This window comes from Dinoponera quadriceps, unplaced genomic scaffold (assembly GCF_001313825.1).
Source record: "Dinoponera quadriceps isolate SergipeBrazil2010 unplaced genomic scaffold, ASM131382v1 scaffold1573, whole genome shotgun sequence".
Lineage (NCBI taxonomy): Eukaryota > Metazoa > Arthropoda > Insecta > Hymenoptera > Formicidae > Dinoponera > Dinoponera quadriceps.
The window spans coordinates 1,820,023-1,840,155 of record NW_014556062.1 but is presented as its reverse complement, the minus strand read 5'-3'; the positions used below and the strand labels follow the sequence as shown (position 1 = coordinate 1,840,155).

Below are 20,133 nucleotides of genomic sequence, written 5' to 3'. Positions count from 1 at the left end.
CACGCGTAAAATGTTTACTGGGTCTACTCACTGATATCGATGAAACATGTTTTACCGATTTAATCGGAAACATGGTCACGCTGATTCTCTTCAAGAGAGCAGTGTCTCTGTTGCCCGAAGAGCAAGCTTCGGACGAAAAGCGCGTTTCTCGAATTTCGAATTGTATATACAACTGCGTGGTGGATGCTTGTCGAAAAATAAAGAACAACCGACGGCACACCTGGTCATCCGGTGCTGACTTTCTCGTTGGCTTCGGTTCTCGCTATTATTATTCCACGATATTGTTCGAACACACCGACACACACATACACATGCATGTATTACACACGTGCGTTTAAACGACAGGTATCCCCGCACCGTGCATCTTAAGAGCCGATTCTACGCATTCTATGCATTATAAACGAAACGAAGAGAAATAAAGCAAGGGTAGTGGAGATCGGAAATCTTTATTTAGTGCACAAAGAAAGAGCAACTCGGTGTAAAAAGTGAGGAGATGAAAACTCAGTGACAGGAAACGACGCTTCCAAGACAATACAAAATCTAAAAGTAAAGTATAAGACGTCTTTCTTACAGACTACTTTAAGGCTCCTGGTTAGTCGTTGCAACTGTCCTTATTTGATGAAGTCGGAAGTGAGAAAACGCATGTCAAGAATTTTTGTGTTTTACGTTCAAATAAAAAGATTTAATCACAAAATGGCATTTGTGATAAATTCAGTACTCTTATAAAATTGTCCGTGCACTTTTCTTTTATCCGAAAAATCAATAAACAATCGCAAAATTAATTTGACACGGAAACACTCATTTTTAACACTTTCACAACCGCTGACACCAATGTGGTGTCATGGGCAGGCCAGTCGTTGTATGCCGGTGACACTCACGTGGTACCATTGATAGGCCAGTCGCTATTTGCCGGTGACTCCCACGTGGTACCAGTGGCAAGCCACTTGCAAAACTTTTCTTAGCACGTCATAATAATGTTAATTGTTTCATGAATTTACGTAAAGTTTTTTCTTCCAAAATATTGCCGGCCACTGGCGATGTTTCACTGCGCTAACATGCGGTTGTGAAAGTGTTAACCTCTTTTCTCATGATTTTGTCAATGTTAATTTTACGACTATTTATTGCTTATTCGAATAAAAGAAAAGTACACGGACAATTTTACAAGTGTACTGAATCGATCACAAATGTCATTTTGTGAGTATATCTGTTTATTTGAACGTAAAAGGCAAGAATTCTTAACATGCGTTTTCTCGCTTCTGACGTCATCAATTAAAGAAAATTGCAACGACTACTTAGAAGCTTTAAGATATTTTAAAGATGTTTTTAAGACGTCTTATGTCCCCGGTTTTAGGTTTCGCGCTGTCTGGGTTCTATTCAATTTGGTTAATTATAGGTTTAGAACAACTGGCTGAATAGAAAAAAAATTCCAGGTGACAGAAACCCACAAAAGAAGTCTTAAAGATACCTTAAAGATGCCTTTAATGTATTTATTATCGTATTTCCTCAAACATTCTTTAAAGCGTTTCCCTATAAGCGCATAATATTCTTAGAATATTATATGAATATTATTTAATATTAAAACAATATTCCTATAACATTCTAAGAATATTTAAAATAATAATAATATAGAAAAATATATATAAATATATTATATATATATATGTATATATATAATATTTTAGTATAAAACGTATTTTCACACAAAATTCTTTCGATTTTATTTATATAATAAAATAATTGGTATTGCAATATGTTTGAAATAAAAAAATTACAATTACATATATTTTATATATATATATATATATATATATATATATATATGTATATAGAATTGAATATTTAAAAAATATATAATATTCCAATAACATTAAATAATATTATTTTTTTTTATATTATTAGGAGTGGACATATAATACTCTAGAAATATTACTTATTATTAAATAATATTATACGTTTATAGGGTTTTAAGACGTCTCTTTGAGAAATTGTTATTTCTACCTAAAATATTGAAGGTTTCGATGGTAAAGAATCAGTGGAAATAACAACTGATAACTGATTGAATTGAAATTCCTACAAAGATTCTTCGCTTAAAAATTGTTATTTCTACCTAGAATATTGAAGGTTTCGATGGTAAAGAATCAGTGGAAATAACAACTGATAACTGATTGAATTGAAATTCCTACAAGGATTCTTCGCTTTCCCCAATCAAGAGTTCATCTGGTCCCCAGATAACGAAAAATCCAGTTCTACGGGAACCGAGTTTTCACCTCCATACGGAATTTCAGATAATACAATTTTCTAAAGGATTAGACGTTTATGCCGTCGAAGATTCCACTGGTTCAAACAGCGACTCGAAAAGGAAGGTTCGATACTCGACACCTTGCGATGTATCGATGTTCGATTTTGCTTTTCGGCGCGCACGTCGAAGCCATGCGCGCGCCGGGTTACCGACAGCCGAGGATGTGTGTGTGTGCGCGCGTGAACCGTCGCTTCGGCGGGTGACGTCCGAGGGCGTCGGGTGGCGTCGCATAGCCCCGGCTGACGTTGATCGCATCGATTCGCGTCATCACATCGACACAGCAGAGATAATGTTTATCGATTGCTCATTTGTTTGCGGATATTTTTACTCTCGCACAAAAGCCGCTCCCCGCCGTCGCCGCCGTCCCCCGCAACGTACAGCCGATGAACTTGGCGATAAAAGGTACGTCGATCGTGCGCGCGAGAGAGATATAGATAGATAGATGGATAGATAGAGAAAGAGAGTGAGTGAGTGAATGAGTGTGAGAAAGAAATGGAGAGAAAGAGAGGAAGAGAGAGAAAGAGAGAGAGAGAAAGAGATGAAAATTTCTCTTGGCGCAGTAAAGCTCGTTCGACCGATTTGCATGAGAGACTCGTCAAAATTGCCCGCAGTTTTCCGATTTCGCTGCGCGGCCGTGTAGCGATGTGCATTTACTCGCGCGTTCGTCCTCATTTTCGTAACGATAATTAGCGATAATGACCGATAAGATTAACGCGGCTTGAGTAAGCCGCGCGGTAACGCGCGTCGCAATAGCGCCGAGCGCGCACGTGCTCTTTCGTATGAGATCACGACTTCTTTGCGCGACTTATTTTTGACGAGGAAAATTTCTTTCTCCCTTCCACGAGCGTTTCTCTCTGCGATTTTCCACGCGTTGGTTGTCGAAAACGCGCGATGCCCTCCTCGCGTCCCGTCTGTCCACCGGCGTAATTGAGAAACGCGCGTGTGCGCGCCGATGCCATTGGCGACTCGGGAATAACCGCGGCGAATAGCAGCGGACGGTTTTATCGACTTATCGCGGAGCGTTCTCGTCGGGAGCGTTTTCGGCGATTGCGAGCGTGACGTTGCGGGACAGCCGGGAAAGGCGAGTCCAGGCATGGCCAGACGAAAAAGACCAGAAGGACGAGAGCCGGTCTGGAAAGATTGCGAATTAAATTCCGGAGCTACAGGGGACCACCACGCGCATGCGTCAGCGACGTCACCGGACACATGACCGACCTCAACAGACTCGTGTTTTCGATTTCACTTCCCCGAGCGCGTAAAATGTTGACATTTTTTGCTAGAATTTATAGTGCCGACGTACATAGTGTTTATGTTTATTTATATAGTGCGTATTTTTATTTATTTATATTTATTTATATTTATACATTATAGTATTTATGTTTATATATTTTTTATATGTTAAATTTATAGTGATACACAAAGTATTGATTCATATGCCATCGGTATATACACAAAGAGAAATATTGCATTCAAGTAAATGTTACTTGTTTCAAATATGTTATAAGTTGATATATCCGCAAATATATCATGAGTTTGTTATAAGCATCACGTTTATTCAAAATATATTATGAATTCTGATAAATTTAGCGCTTTAATCAAGAATATTAAATTAAAACGAACTTCGGTTTATTTATTCAAATTACCCGAGATTAACTTTTCTTCGATAAAGTTTATAATATTCTTGAAAAGAGAACCTCTCTTTTGAATACGTGACAATGAGCATTTTTCAAATTTGTGACAAATATTTTGAGACTGTTATTATGAAAATATTCTCTGTTGAAGATAATTATTACAAAAAGAAAGGAAATAAACTGAATATAATCGCCTCTCTCAGTATGAGATAATGATACTTTTCTTTATATAAGGACAGACAAAAAATTGACAAGTATTTTATAAAAACTTCGATGTAATTTCTTTTGACATTGCCTGCGTTCAATAGAGAAAGTGGCTCAGTGAGCGCTCAATGATTATTAATCCCGATTAATATGATTCTCTTAGATCATAAAAGATTTAAAAGAATACTCCAATTACAGGCAATAATCTAAGCGCTCACTGAGCTTCTTTCTTCCGTTGAGTGCAACCATTGATCACGTTCAGCAGAACGTTTATTTTGTAACCGTTGGAAGTTTTTCCAGCTAAGATTGGATTATTCTTGTAGTTCTAGAGGAATAATCCAATCTCAGCACGGAAAACTTTCAACAGTTTTAAAATAAGTTCTGCTGAACGCCATTCAGCCGGTCGTTTCAGTTCAGTAAGATGTTTATTTTTTGCAACTGTCGGAATTTTCCTGAGCTGATATTGAATTATTCTTTTAGACCTAGAGCAAGGTTTCTCAAACTTGTATGAACCGCGACCCACTTTTTAGAACGGCATTTGTGATCAATCTATTTTTAGCAAATATAAAAAAATGGGGGACGAAGTAAATTGATTATTTATTTATATCATTTTATAAATCTGTTAATTCTAGATACAAAATCGTATACAGTAAAAACATTTTGCACTTGTGTTAAAGTCGACCCTCGTTAAAATTCTCGTGTTACATTTTTAACATACGCATGTGTTAATTTAACACATTGTATTCACGTCATCTTAATATTTTGTGTTAAGTCGATATTCAACGTGCGTCGAAACGTGCCGAAATAACACTTTTAAGTATTAGAACAACACATTTTACACTTGGGTGTCGATTAATACATTATGGATATTAATTTTGTATTCATTTTTGACACAATATCTGTGTTACTTTTCAACGTATTTATCTTGCGTTAAATTAACACTCTGTCCTAAGCCCGAGTAAAGGTCGGGGTAGCGCGCAGACGACAATTGTCCGAAGCCCGAGTATAACTCGGGTCTGGCTATTTAATGTGCTTTTTTTCACACTTAAAATTGATATATTGCTTGCAAAGCTACGACAACATACATCAAGAATGAAAATTTTTTCATAGACATCAAAAGTGTCTACGATCCCATTAATAAATCATCTTTAAGGCCAAGGCTTCAAAGTGTTAACACGAAAATTTGCGCGGAGCGCACTCGAAAATTCCAACAGTTGCGAAACAGTTTCCTTGTTTCCGCGAGGGGCACCTCGAGTGTGTACACTACTGAGTCGAGTTCGCGTTCGCATTGGCGCGCATACGAGGCTACGACATGTCGTAGCCGCTGTCTTTTTGCGCCGGGCGCGAGACGAGGTCGGACGAGGCTCGACGAAACGAGAGGAGACGAGGCGCGGCGAGGCGAGACGAAACGCGGCTGACACGCGCGCTTCGCCAGAGTGGGAGGTCAGGTGCGGCGAGAGCCTTTCCTATGACGTGGATCCGAGGCCCCTGAACCTCGCTCGCTCTCTCAGTGTACCGGGTGTCCTCAGGCGAGACGGACGCATGTGGAGATCTGGCCAGGTCGCAAGCGTGGTCGCAAGCGACGGAAAAAAACCAGGAGGTCGAATGCACGAAGTCATCTCAGTAAGCGGACTAAGCGACACGCTCCTTCCTCCAACGACGCCTGTGTTGGGTCGCGCAAGATTTTCGGCGACAATTCGCAGCGCGAGCTGCTCCCTGGTAAGTGGCACGTAAACGCGCGCCGCCCGACAACGCGTCTCTCTCTCTCTCTCTCTCACGCACGCACGCTAATTTCCCTTTCTTTGTTTTTCTCATCTCCTCCCTTTTCCCCCCCGATGGTCACTCCTTTGCTTTTCTTTTTCGGCGACCCGGCGGCGGTGGGTTGGTTAGGTGTAACAGTCGCTGCCTAAGAGCGCGCGGTGGATCCAGAGGTGACGGTCAAGTTCGTAGAGACACTCGCCGAAATTGGCACAGTTGCTTCTCGAACAGTTGTGTCTACGCGTGCTCTCCTACGCGGAGACCGAGGACTATAACTTGCCAAAATCGCCGCTATGTTTGACCGGTTGAGCAGTTGAAGATTCATAATTCATGTATCCTTCACGCGCATGTGTATGTGCGCACTGAATCGGTTTATGTCGAGCTCTCGAAATTCGAAAGTCATGTGTCATTCTCTTTGGGAAGAATCGTGTGGCTAAGATACGTTGAATATACTTATTTATCATTCAACACCATACATTCAGTTATTCCAGTTATTCAGTGTCGTTCGTTTATCTTTGCTAAAAGGCGGGTTACTTAAAAGCTCGATAAAATAGAGACCAAGGTAATAAATTGCGATGATAATAAAAGTAAAAAATTGGTGAGCGCGGTGTCTGTTGTAAATTTTTATTTTAAGCTTTCAGCCGGGAAGTGGAGCCCGGGAACCAAGCCGACACGTCGTCGCGTGCGTTGACGCCTTTCCTCCACTATTAATAATTAACGACACCGTTATTATTATCATCATCATTATTGATATTTTCCTTCCTCACTTTCGCGAGCTCTCTTCGCTCGCTCGCTCCTAGACGCTCCTCGGGCCGCGTGAAAACGCCCTTTCATTTTAAGCGATGATGTTGCGCGCCTGCTAAAAATGTATTACCCGGGAAAAAAATGATCATGTATGAATTTTGTCTATATACATGTCCATATATAATCATATATAATTATATATGTAACCATATAAAGACAACATTCATATATAAATTACATAGATAATTATATATAATTATATATGATTATGTATAAACTTTTTTCCCGGGTATACACGCGCCTCTCTCTCTGAATGCCCTCGTCGTTTGTCAGTTGCTCTTTAAATATCGCCTCCTGCAATTTATCATCACCGACATTCCGAACGGATGTGCGGTTTATCCGAAGCGCTGCACTTCGAGGAAGTTAAGATCGCGATAACCTGCCGTGCGAATGTTTATTTATTCATACTCATTCGTCGAATTCGCTGCGAATGATAATCAATTCGACGGGCTTTCAAAAAAAACACGCGTGCGCTACTGACGAACGCATTCGCTCCGAATTTTCTGCGATATTCAGCAACGGCGCGTCGTGCACAGGTCTAACGCGAAAGCGTTTCGCGACTCGTTGAAAATTTATGTATCGCGTCATCCACTATGCCCGCTCAACAGGTAAGATAAACGAGTTTATCGTTGGTACGAATCTCCCGCAAATTGGGCAAATAATCGATAAGCATATCAAAATTATCAAAGAGCCGACGCGTTATTCGTACGTTCGATTTGCGCGAATTTTTACCTCGAGTAAATTTCTATTTAGATAACAATTACTCGATCTATATGTGTTCTTTTTGATAACGAGACGCGCTCGCGCGAAATTATCCCTTTCTCTTTTATCTACAAACATATTCGCAAACACGTACTCGGGCGCGCAGAAAAAAGAAATTAACTGTCTATATAAAAGCTTTTTTTAATGTAAATTTTTCTATCACTCCTTTTTTTACTTTTTTTGCTCTTCAAAATTATGTGTTGAATCTTTACTCGTAATCGACGTACCAAAGGGAATCTTCCCGCAAATAAATGGATAATAATAATAATACAACTGAAATTTAATTATCGGACCTAGTTTTTGGCAGGGAGCTAAAAACTAGATACGCGGATAAGAAAAATTTGTGTTAAATTAACTAAATTTCAGATTATTATATGGACAGCTAATTCTTAACTGTGGGAATTACTTCTTTCTTTTCCGTGCGTTTAGGTGCTTAAGTATCTCAGCTGCAATTTCATTGTCGATGTGATTATATGTTGTGTTATCAACACGTTGTTATTGTGTGAATTTCTAATTCTGTATGCATTATATAAGTGGATATATCGCAGAAAACTTTAGATATTTTTCCTCGGCACAGTATATTGCGCGCGATATCTTTTAAAAATATTATGTGTATTTTTCTCTTTCATCTCTCTCTCTCTCTCTCTCTCTCTCTCTCTCTCTCTCTCTCTCTCCCTCTTTCCCTCCCTCTTTCCCTCTCTGTCTGTCTCTGTTTGTTTTTATTTTGCTTTCTCTTCTTAATACACGGAAAAAGTAATCTTAAATTAATGATAGATATCATATAAATGAGTGCAAATAATACTTGCATCAATACAAATGCGATCAAATCAAGACTAAAAATCGAACAACATTATAACATTATAATATTTTTTCTTATTTATGAGAATATCTATTATTGATTTAAGACTGATTTTTTTTCCCGCGATAGATAGAAAGATGTTATCTGTAGCGTTTTGAGAACCTGCCGGCACAGATATATCTTATTTAAAGAACAATTAAATAAATACTCAAGTTCATGATAAGACTGTATCTTCTCTTTTGAAAAAGTATTCGTATATCTCAGATATTTAGAATTAAAGTACAACGCCCGTATATTACTTACGCGTGTGCTGTCGATACGCACAGAGGCACATACGCACGTATGTCATATCGATTTGAAGTGTTCAGCGGAATCGTTTCAGCCGACGATGACGCTTCACGTACACGTGATTTGCGACAGATTGCCGAAATTCAATCCCGAAGCGAGCGGCAATTTTTGCTACCGCGAGACATCGAGACCACTTGTGCACCTCGAGCCGAGAGCAGACTCGAGCACAACGGACGTGCTTCCAACGTGAACAGAGATCACTTTTACATTTCATTTCGTCACGACTCGGATCACCGAGACGGCTTTTACCGTGGAAATTTAATATCGCAATGTTATTCCGCAGACGGACATTCACGCGGAAATCGACCGGTCGGTCTCCATGGTGATCACACCCTTCCGCCCTTAAAACCACCTACCCACCTTCGAACTCTCTCTTTCTCTTTTTCTCCCTCTCTTTCTCTTTGCCTCTTCGGCTTCTCGTCTCGCGAGTTAGAACACTCGCGTGTGCTAGGTCATGATGGCGATTAGGATTGACCTGTTTTTGCGGAGTAACGATAAGTAATAATTAACGAAATCCATAAAAATAGAGATAAACGATTGTGCAACTTTATCAACTGAAATTATTAACATCAGTAGCTAAGGTTGGCTCTTTTTCTCTCTTTCTAGTTATAACATATACAAAGTGGGCCGTTTTAACGTCCATATCTAAATCTATTTTTTCCTATGCCTTTTACAAAAAAATATTTTAAACGAAAGTTGTCGAGCTTCGAGGGGGACATAATATAAAGATTTTAAATTACGAGATATTTCATAATTTGTATTTATGTCGTAAATAGTATCAAAATAAAATATAAAACATCTCGGAAGAAAGTACCTCACTTTTCGATGATGCCGTAGTACTTTTTTATTCGCAGAATAAACAGAGGAATCGATTTATGTTAAAGAAACTATATAATTTCATTTAAAAAATGAAGTTGACCTTTAAGTGACCATCTAAAGCACCACTTGAAGACAATTCAAGATATTATGTTTCCATCTACAACTTTTGTTTGAAACATTTTTTTGTAAGAGCTGTGGAAAAAAGATATTTAGGGAACATTAAAATGGCCCACCCTATAAGCAATACGAAATATGTTTGTTTCAATTGCCGAAGTGATATAGTACCCGAGATATGACTAAATTTCGAGCAAATGGTTAAGTTTCAAACGAAATCAGTATACACTAACACCTTGAAGTTGCTGTTAAAAAAGCAATAATAAATTTCTATTCGGGAAAGTTATGATTCAATACTACTGTGCGATCTAATATTTTTCGCTGTTGCGCTTAAATTTAAACGGTTGATAAATTTATCTGCGCTGACAACATTGGCTATCTCTATTACAAGACCACATTTTAGCTGTCACAGCTAGATTTTAGCTTTTACGGACATTCAAAAAATGGTCATAGCAAAAATTATATAGATACCAGAAATCAGCTAAGACGAATAAGTATCTAGCAAATACTTCAATGTTACATGTGTGTTGTATCTACTCAATATAGGTGACAAAGACAAAATTATTATCTGAACTATTTGTCTAATTTAGCAAAAAAATCTCTCTATGGAGCCCATTCGAATTAAAACCAGTCATATTTCTTATTAAAAATTAATAACACGATCTAAATTTTCTTGCACATATTGCTAGAATGCTGCTGTTGTAAATTATATATACCACACACAATTTTCTAGCAGATACAAAAAATAGCGATACATTTTACCTGTGACATTTAGAATTCTTCCTGGACTAGCAAAACATTTTCCTGAGTGCGATCATTCTTTCTCTGAATGTAGACTTATATATCGCGATCTTTTTCGAAAGACGAATTCGTCAGGGACGTTCGAACGGAGACATCGCTCCTCGGTCTGTCCGGATGATCTTATTCCGCGAGAACTCGAGAAGAAATTGCGAGGGGGATCTCGAAATGGCAGGACAGTCTTCCACGGAAAGACGTCTTGAAATAAAGTTTCTCTTATGGTGGGCTTACGTAATAATTTATTCAAACGCGATATTAATTTTTAATTGCCATCGTTGCATCGTCATCCTTACCGCGACAAATATTTCGATCCAACGTGTAATTGCTTTTTTCAGTAGTTTCGCAAGATCGAACCTATAAATATTGGCGCACCGCGGCTGTCACAAGTTTTCAGCTTCCCGTTGAAAGTCGACAGTTATGTAATACTGGACTATTAATAGTTCACACGGCAGACTTCCGTCTAATAATAAGAACGTCTACTTTTGATAGTTTCCGAACGTTTCCGCGCCCGTAATTCGCACTGTAAACTTTTCCTCTCTCGCTCTCTACATAATACGCGATCTTGTCGTAGCTGTATGAGTAATTATCAGCGTGCTGTTCGCCAGTCGCCATAAGATCATCGTGACGCGTTTAAATCGCGTCGGGAAGCGCGACGGGATAAAACTGAGCGAGAAAAAGAAATACGCAAGAGCCGCAGGAGATCCACTTGTAAACTTGCGCTTGTAACTCGCGCGTATCGGGCACCAGAACGCACTGATTCTGTTGCCGCACACAATAAAAAATAAAATGTTAATTTTAACATTTTTTACATGTCCCAAGAAGCCCACTCTAAATTTTAAGTCGAAATCACTCGTTCGTTGTGCGTTACTTGTTCACAAAATTGAAAACGTTAATTGATCGACACTAATATATTTTCTTCCAGTACATGATATTAATTATTTCGACTTAAATTTTATTCGTGGCATAGTAACATTTGATATTAATTAAATTGACATTTATAATGTCAAATATAATAAATATTTTTATATAAAAAAATTTGTCATTTTTTTATCGCATTCTTAAAATTATCATCAATAACTATATCTGAAATCTTTTTAACTGTGTTACTTAGTTGATTCATTTAATATTGTATTTGAAAATATGCTTATCGCTAAAAGTACTTGAGATTTTTTACTGCGCATTTTTGCATTGTGCCTACGTAGAAAAATATATACTGTAGTAAATATTACTCAAGTAAATATTACTTCATTTCAAGTGTTTCTAAATTTATATGTTCGCGAATATGTTTAATCATAAGCATCAAATTTATTCAAAATATATGTTTTCTATGTTATTCTAAATTCTAGTAAGTTCAGTACTTTAATCAAGAATATCAAATTAAAACAAACTTCGGCTTACTTATTTACTTATTCAAATTAACAAAGTTTAAGAAATAATATTCTAGAAAAGAGAATAAATTCTTCTTTTTTATGTAAGTAATAATTTGAGCGTTTCTAAGATTTGTGATAAATATATTTTAAGATTGTGTTATCAAGATAAAATTCTTTCTTGAAGATAACTGTTATTTAAAAGATAGAAAGTAAACTGAGTGAGTAAATTGCTTTCTGTAGTAGTAGAATGATAATTTTCTCAGTGTACGTTGCAGCTTTCGCGAGAAAGTCTGTTACGCAAAATTCGCGAGATACGAGATATGATAATCCGCCCATTCGTTTATTGTTTGCGGTCCCTCAGTATTTTGCAACAAGTTTTTGCGTATTTAATCATCGCCCGGCAGTTGCATCGAGACCTCCAGATAAAACGCGTCGCGATCAATTACCACCAACGAACGTTGATTTAAGCGTATTTCCTGTTCTTAGAATCGCTCTCTCTCTCTCTCTCTCTCTCTCTCTCTCTCTCTCTCTCTCTCTTTCGGTGCATTGTAATTAAATATTATGTTAATAACCGCGATTTTCTCACACAATTTTTAACAATGACCGTGTGTCTCACTGATCGCACGGTTGTAATTATATGAATAATTAAATGTAAAGACGCAAATATGGGAAATATATTTCCCACATTTTTCTCGAGGTTTTTCAACTTCATTGTTCAGAAGTCATACAGAACAAAATTTATCTATTACTTCCATACTGAGAACCATTATTTAATAGATTTTTTTTTTTTTTATGACAATGGCGCCCTAACACGCAACTTTCGTTACAAGCGTCATGATTAGTACTTAGCGCGATGTGTTCGTCTCAATTTTAATCCAATTCAAAGAAGAAAGATTTTCTTCTGATGGTATGTTTTAATCCGTCAAACAACTTCCGTAGGAATCGTTTTAAATTTTAATTGCATATTGATGGAAATATTACACGTTTGTAAAGTTGGAAAACTACTTGCCATTCGGAAACTGAGATATTTGCAATTATAGATGACACTTTTTATACATATTCCGTGAGATTAATATTTTAACTTACATTTTTAATTTCTCCTGAACCACATTTAGAATTTTAATGAAAATGTGTGATATCAAAGATTAATAAAGAGACATATAAACATTTCAAGATTTTTGACTATTTTGTTTTGAAGATATAGTATAGAAAATTTACAATTTATAGTAAGAGCCTCAAAATATGTACATATATAAATATTTAAATATTTACATACCGCTTTCTCTATCATGTATTATGTATTTCTGTATTATGTACACCTCTATTAGCTCGAGTGACGTATGAATTATAAAATGATAAATAAATAAAGAAAGAAAAATAAAAATATAAAATAGATAATATCGTGTATATATTTGCCTTAATATCACGATCAAAATTAACATTTGTTACTCAGATAGTTAAATAAAATTATGAGAAAATTTTTGTTCAATAAATAATAAACTTACCCTTAATATCGCCACTGAAAGTCCCGCAATCTACGAATCAACTACCTTAAGGCACGCATGCTCGTGCTTTTGTTCACCTTTCCGCATTTTTTCATCCCAGGAACTAATTCATTTTCGGACCCTGACAATTCTTTCTTAATCTTTGACCATTCGGTTTCCTTACTATCGAGCCATTGATCGTTCTTCATAACTAGAATGCACGCATAAACAAATGAATAACAACAGTGAAATTCATTGAAAACTAAATGATCCGATAGTCATCTGACTGATGAGAGCAAGACACTCGGCGACTAACACGCTCGTGAAACCGTTCGACAGGACAAGCGACCCGAAGGTGCGTGTATGCTGAGTCCCGTGCGGTCGACGTTCCGTGAGTCGTCAAGGATCGTCCCGAAGGTCCTTATGGTAACCGGCGGACAAGGTGGATATCTCCCCAGCGAGATCCAAGGGCTGAAGGGCTGGCGGCGTCGTTGGATCCACTCGGCAATCACCTATATCTAGACGAGCATGGAGAACGGGGATGAGACCTCCCTGCGGGAGATTAGGGAAGTGGATCGTGGCGGCGACTACCGCAGGAATAACAACTACGACGGCAAGCGGAACGGCAACAACAATTATTACAATTGCTCGGCCACGAGTAACAACCGTCAGCCGGAGAAAGCGCCGTTGGTCGGCTGGCGAAACGGCAGCCCCACGATATGTCCGAGTTCCGTCCAGAACAGTGCCTATGTCGACTTCGTCAGGCTTGACCCGACGCACGAGGAGGAATTAACCGACACGGCGACCGAGCTGAGCCCGGGTACACCGAGCAGTCCGGGAACTCCGCTCGTTTGCGAGAATCGGTCCAAGTTGGAAGCCGGTGAGCGCCCGAATGAAAGACTCCGAGATCCCATCGACCCGGAAAACCTCCTCAAACCGGGGAACTGTTCCATCGCTGTGTCGGAGGAGAAAGCACGCAAGAAGCCAAAGGTGCCGGACGGCGGCTGGGGCTGGATGGTCGTGTTGGCATCCTTGGTGATCTCCATGATAGCCGACGGCGTCTCTTTCAGCTTCGGCCTGCTCTACATCGAGTTTCTGCACGAGTTCGGCGCCTCCAAGTCCAAAACTGCCTGGATCGGTTCGCTCTTCATGGCCGTACCTCTATTGTCGGGCCCGATCATGTCCGCCCTCGTGGACCGCTACGGGTGCCGGAAGATGACCATCGCCGGCGGCTTGATATCGGGCGTAGGCTTCATACTGAGCAGCTTCGGCAGAACCATCGAGATGATGTACCTAACCTTCGGCGTGATCGCCGGCCTCGGTTTGGGTCTGTGCTACGTCACCGCCGTCGTCAGTATCGCCTATTGGTTCGACAAGAAGCGGACTTTGGCCGTGGGTCTCGGTGCCTGCGGCACCGGCATCGGCACCTTCGTCTACGCCCCGATGACCACGTACTTCATCCAGGAGTACGGCTGGCGGGGCACCTGTCTGCTCCTGGCCGGCACGTTTTTCAACATGATCGTCGCCGGGGCGGTAATGAGGGATCCGGAATGGTGGATTTTGGAGCAGCGCAAGCACGACCAAGAAGCGCCGAAGAAGTCCCACGGCAGGTCGGACGACATCAAGCCGGAGGCGATCCCGTCGGACGAGTTTCCGGGCGTCGACGAGCTGCGGAGGCTCCTCAGAAGCGATCATGTGCCTGAATACTTCGTACAGAGTCTGAACACCACGACAGCAGCGACCGTCGGCGGCGACGCGAACCGGAAGATGTCTTTTAGAAGCGTGGTCAATCTGCCGACCTTCGTGAAGAGGAGCGAGAAGGTGAGCAGCGCAACTTGCGTCTCTCTTGCCGCTGCATCGACCTTGGTCCATATTTTGAAAATGAACTCCAAAAGTGACTTAGGAATTACCTGATTGGCTGAGAAGCCGCATTTAAGGCACTCTTATCGATGAAAGTGACTTCAGAATATGGACTCTTGATTTGACGCTGGTAAAACGACAACTTTGCCCGGTTCTCGGCATATTTACGAATAAATAAATCTGTAAGTGTTCTCTCTTGAGATTTCAGGTGCCTTTGGAAGCGTTGGAGTTGTTACTGTCCAATTCAAGGCTGTACACTGTCATCTTGGAGAATTACCCCAGCCTTCTGCTCTGCAGAAGCTCGTCCGATAAGCAGCTGCACGACTCGACCGGGGAGATTCCTAACAAAAGCGGCATCACCATGTCCATGAGGTTGGTTGGTACAGCTATAGGTACATACGCAGTTGTCATGTTGCGGATATCAACGAGAACACCTTACGACGGAAACTTTTGCGTGATTCATTCTTGCAAGACGCTTCTACGTATATCGAGCACTCGGAATATTACAGTCGTTGCGTTACGTCATCCTTGTTATAATTATCTTTATTATCATAATTTTATGTAATCTTTATCGCTATCTCTTGCGAAGGCTTAAACGAGCAACGGAATCGAAAGCGATTAACGAGCAAAGTAAGGATTCCCGTTCGTCGCCTCCTCAAGCCGCGACGAAACCCGCCAGGAAGATGTCCAGGAAGGAGTCGGAGGAGATGGATCCTTTGATGACGAAGGACGTCGCGCTCACGGTAAGAAAAGCGGCTCCTGATCCCCGCTGATCGCAGGCTCGTCACGATGTATCATGTGAGAATTTTGCAGATATATCCGACAGAAAAACCGAAACCCGCGTTGAAACGTAACATTGGCAACGAAGGCGGCGTTATTAGGACGGACTCATTGCCCTGGCTCAGACGACAGTTCAGTACCAACACCCACTACTTCAAGGACATCAGAGTGCACAGGAATTCCGTCATGTATCGCGGCGCTGTTCTGAATCTGCGAAAGTACCGGCTGAGAGCGAGTAGTTGTCCGGACATCTACACGAACAGTATGATCACCTTGGCTAAAGAAAATGAACAGGTATTATTCGTGAAGCGTTACACTGTTAATCCTGTGTCGCCAAATTTGAGATACACGTTGAAATAAAATCTTTATTGGGATTTGTGGAAGTATTACATGATAATATTTCTAATTTCGAGGTACTAACTTTGGTCCTCGTAATTATGTAAGATACTGATTTCAACATGTAATTCCTTCCAATTTTGGTGACACACGCGCACGCACACACACACACACACACACACACACACAAGATTTTATTATTGATATAATAAAAATATATATACAACATAATTTACACCTTATATATATATATAAGGTATTAATTATGTTGTATATATATTTTTATTATATATATATATAATAAAAATATATATACAACATATATTTTTATATATATATATATTTTTATATATATATATAGTTTTATATATATATATAAGGTATTAATTATGTTGTATATATATTTTTATTATATATATATATAATAAAAATATATATACAACATATATTTTTATATATATATATATTTTTATATATATATATAGTTTTATATATATATATAAGGTATTAATTATGTTGTATATATATTTTTATTATATATATATATAATAAAAATATATATACAACATATATTTTTATATATATATATATTTTTATATATATATATAGTTTTATATATATATATAAGGTATTAATTATGTTGTATATATATTTTTATTATATANTATATATATATATATATATATATAATGTACATTTTGCGTCTTCCTTCTCGACAGAAATGGTACGACGAGCTGGTGGATTTGCTAAAGGGCATGTTGGACTTCTCTATGTTTGTCGAACTGCACTTCCTGTTGTTATCGTTGTCGACGATACTGTTGTTCACTTGGTTTATCGTGCCATATTTCTATCTAGCAGAGCATCTCACCAGAAACAGCTACACCGAAACCGATGGCGCCAATCTCCTCGGTATCATCGGTATAACTAATACAGTCGGAATGGTAATCTCAGATCACGTTGGACTTACGTTTTAGTAACTTCGGATCTTTTTCACGTCCGACGTTGTTTTCAGGTCGCGTTGGGTTGGGCCGGTGATCAACCATGGATGAACGTCAGCAAAACGTACACGTGGTGCCTAATAGCCTGCGGAACGGCCACTATATTGATATCCATATTCACTTATCATTATACGCTACTAGTCGCTAGCTCGGCAGCTTTCGGCCTCTTCTTCGCCAGCAACTTCAGCTTCACGCCCGTTATTCTAGTACAGCTGATACCCTTAGAGAGGTTCACCACCGCTTACGGCCTCACTTTGTTGTGTCAAGGAATCGGCAACCTTCTTGGGCCTCCGTTAGCTGGATGGTTCTTCGATGTGACCAACTCCTGGGATCTGTCCTTCTTCATGGCTGGCGGTTGGATCATCGTCTCCGGGATTTTGATCGGTCTTATACCGTACACGAAGAATCGAAAAATTTTCGGCAACGGACCGGTCGAGATGGAGCGAACAAACGGTAGCGATTGTCTGGTCTAAAATCAAATACAGTCTGTTTCACAAGAAAATGTACGACAGCGTATCGAGAATACACAACCTAGAAAGAAGGAACTCTGGTGTATCAAAGTAGATTCAGAGAAATATTGCAAAATTATATTTAATAACGACTTAACTTTGCATACAAAATTAAGAACACTGCTTCGTGACGTTTGAGATATTTGGCAACGTAGTGTGATAGAACAAAACCTGTGCTGGATTTATTGCTTTTCTGCCATCAAAAATTTGTAGGTTCTATTCGAGATCTGTTTGCACAGGTTTGGCTATTTGGGTAGTTTAATCATATTTTATGATATTTATTCTTTTCCATCATGTTGAATACGAATGTTTACATAATTAGTTGATATTTCTCAATCATAAGGAATAATAATACATCATGTATTTATTATTGTTTTATGATAAACTGCTTATAATATTCTTTCATAACAAACCTGCACAAAATGATAGAAAAAGAGGACAGAGAAATATAGAATATTATAAGATATTTACAAAAGATGTGACAATATATGATATAATTTATTAATGAAATTTTGCAGGGGAGTTACGAAATAAGGGAGATCAAAATCAACATAAGATATGATAAATAAATTTTCTTTCATTCTCTACCCAACGTTTTAAGCAGAGATATACTGTAAAAACGGGCACGCATCAAGCTTTCCAGCGTTATAATGCGGATAACACTATGTCAACTGTCTCGAATTAAGGTCGTACACATATGGAACAGACTGTATGTCCATTGCGTGCTTAAATGCCTGAGTATTTGAAAGCTTCAAAACTGGCATGAGGTGAATATTTACTCCGACAAATTTTTATCTAATCTACGCGAATCTCACTATAGCTGCCACATCGAACGCTCCGCACACAAAATATAGGTAACTTACTAAGGAGATTTTGGAAACTTCTACATGGCGCAAGTGTCTTACTGCACACAGTGTACCTTTAATGATTCTTTGTACTTAAATCATTTATAAATGATAAATACCGTTTATTTACACCAATTATATTCATGCTGTTCATGTTGGATAATGTTCTCTTAGTCACATGACGAAACACTTAATATGTACGCGATTGGATACACACAAACTTTGCGTATTGAATGCGTGCGAACATTTTTTTATCCAACTTACGCTTTATACAGATTGTATATGACGGATTTAACTTTGAAGTATTAGGACTAATTCTTATCGAACAAAATGACTAGGAGCGTTATTTAAAATAATAGACAAATAAAGTGTTACTAAGAGTTACGCAGGCTCTCATTATAAAGCAGGATCAAGAGAGACAGAGGGGGGAGGGAGACAGAAAGGTATATTTCTTAATTGAAAGAGGATGGAAGAGTATGTTTCCGCAGGGAATAATGCGGAGGACGCTTGAATAAACTGACATCTTTTAGTTCAACAGCAGTGACATCGACGACTTTGCAATAATATTCGTTTTTTTTTTTACCTAACTAATTGTCAGGCACTGCGGTATTCTAACGTGTGTGTATTATTCGTCGAGACGTTCTCGACAACTTTTCGCCGAAGCGAAGAGGTTCTCGTTGTTGACATTATTAATCTAAAGATTAGATAAGTAGTCAATTAAACGATAACGCGTTTGCATATCTCGCAAAAAACCATAAGCGCCTACATACGAGACGAAACGTGCGGTTTCTCATTCGCGGCACGTATCCAACAATGTCGGATCGATCGATTAGGCGAATGTTTGTACGTTTAAATCAAGTCCCCGGGAAGAAATGATTATATATGATTATATATAATTTATATAAAATCATATATGAATTTTGCCCATATATGTGGTCACATATATGATCATACATGTCTGTGCGAAAAAAATGATGTCATTTAATTGAGCCAATTATGTCTCGTCCGGATGGGCAACTGTGTAGTTTCGCCTCCGATCCTGCGTTACCAACAGAGTTTTGCAAAAACAAAAGCAGCGCTGCGCGCCTGTGCCATCTCTCGACATCGTTATGTTTGCTGTTCTTGCGGAGTAAGCAGAGTAAGCAGAGTTCACTTTTTAGTTTCTTATTTAGTTCGTTTTCTTTTTGTAAGTATGCCGAAACATAGGAGAAGTCGTTCACGGAGCCGTTCAAGAGGAAAGAAATCCACGAGAAAACACGAACGTCGCGTTTGATCGTGTGACAGAAGACCACGCTCCCGACATAACTTTCCTAGGAGGTCATCAGACGGAAGATCTAGAGAATCCTTTGCTTATCCCCCCGTTCCCTGACTAAAAATGGATGCAGACCTTATCCGAACTCCTGGAGCTGATGAAGCGTCGCGAGTTTTCCTCGACGGTAAACCTGGAGGAACTCGAAACCCCGGCGAGGTGAACCCTGTTCGGGGATGTTTCGGTTTTTGCCGGAGGCACTCGTTGAAGAGCCTGCAGCTGAAGAGTCTGCCGGTAGGGTGGCTGGTTCTTCGAGCGGCAGCCGAGCCAAGGTGGAGAGGACGGCACGGTACGACCCCGACGCAA

General features: G+C 39.2%; 1 protein-coding gene across 3 annotated transcripts; it reads left to right on the top strand.

Annotated features, from left to right (window-relative positions):
• Positions 1–2,447: 2,447 nt before the first annotated feature.
• On the top strand, positions 2,448–19,062 carry LOC106746576 (monocarboxylate transporter 5-like). Of its 3 annotated transcripts, XM_014623313.1 has the most exons (8): positions 2,448–2,701; positions 5,664–5,853; positions 13,530–15,011; positions 15,259–15,422; positions 15,640–15,793; positions 15,864–16,124; positions 16,886–17,107; positions 17,179–19,062. In XM_014623313.1, exons 3-8 carry the CDS (start codon positions 13,719–13,721, stop codon positions 17,635–17,637), a joined length of 2,553 nt encoding a protein of 850 aa, XP_014478799.1. In that variant the 5' UTR covers positions 2,448–2,701; positions 5,664–5,853; positions 13,530–13,718; the 3' UTR covers positions 17,638–19,062. The 3 variants fall into 3 exon arrangements, with proteins under 3 accessions (XP_014478799.1, XP_014478800.1, XP_014478801.1); XM_014623314.1 differs by lacking the exon at positions 5,664–5,853; XM_014623315.1 differs by lacking the exons at positions 2,448–2,701; positions 5,664–5,853 and adding an exon at positions 6,027–6,454.
• The last annotated feature ends 1,071 nt before the right edge of the window (positions 19,063–20,133 follow it).

What these genes read in the sequence shown, in the direction of transcription:
- LOC106746576 (XM_014623314.1), top strand. Translation starts at nt 13,719, where the DNA reads ATGGAGAACGGGGATGAGACCTCCCTGCGGGAGATTAGGGAAGTGGAT. An exon ending in TCGTGAAGAGGAGCGAGAAG is followed by an intron (nt 15,012 to 15,258) that starts GTGAGCAGCGCA and finishes TTGAGATTTCAG; the next exon opens with GTGCCTTTGGAAGCGTTGGA. An exon ending in CGAAGGACGTCGCGCTCACG is followed by an intron (nt 15,794 to 15,863) that starts GTAAGAAAAGCG and finishes AGAATTTTGCAG; the next exon opens with ATATATCCGACAGAAAAACC.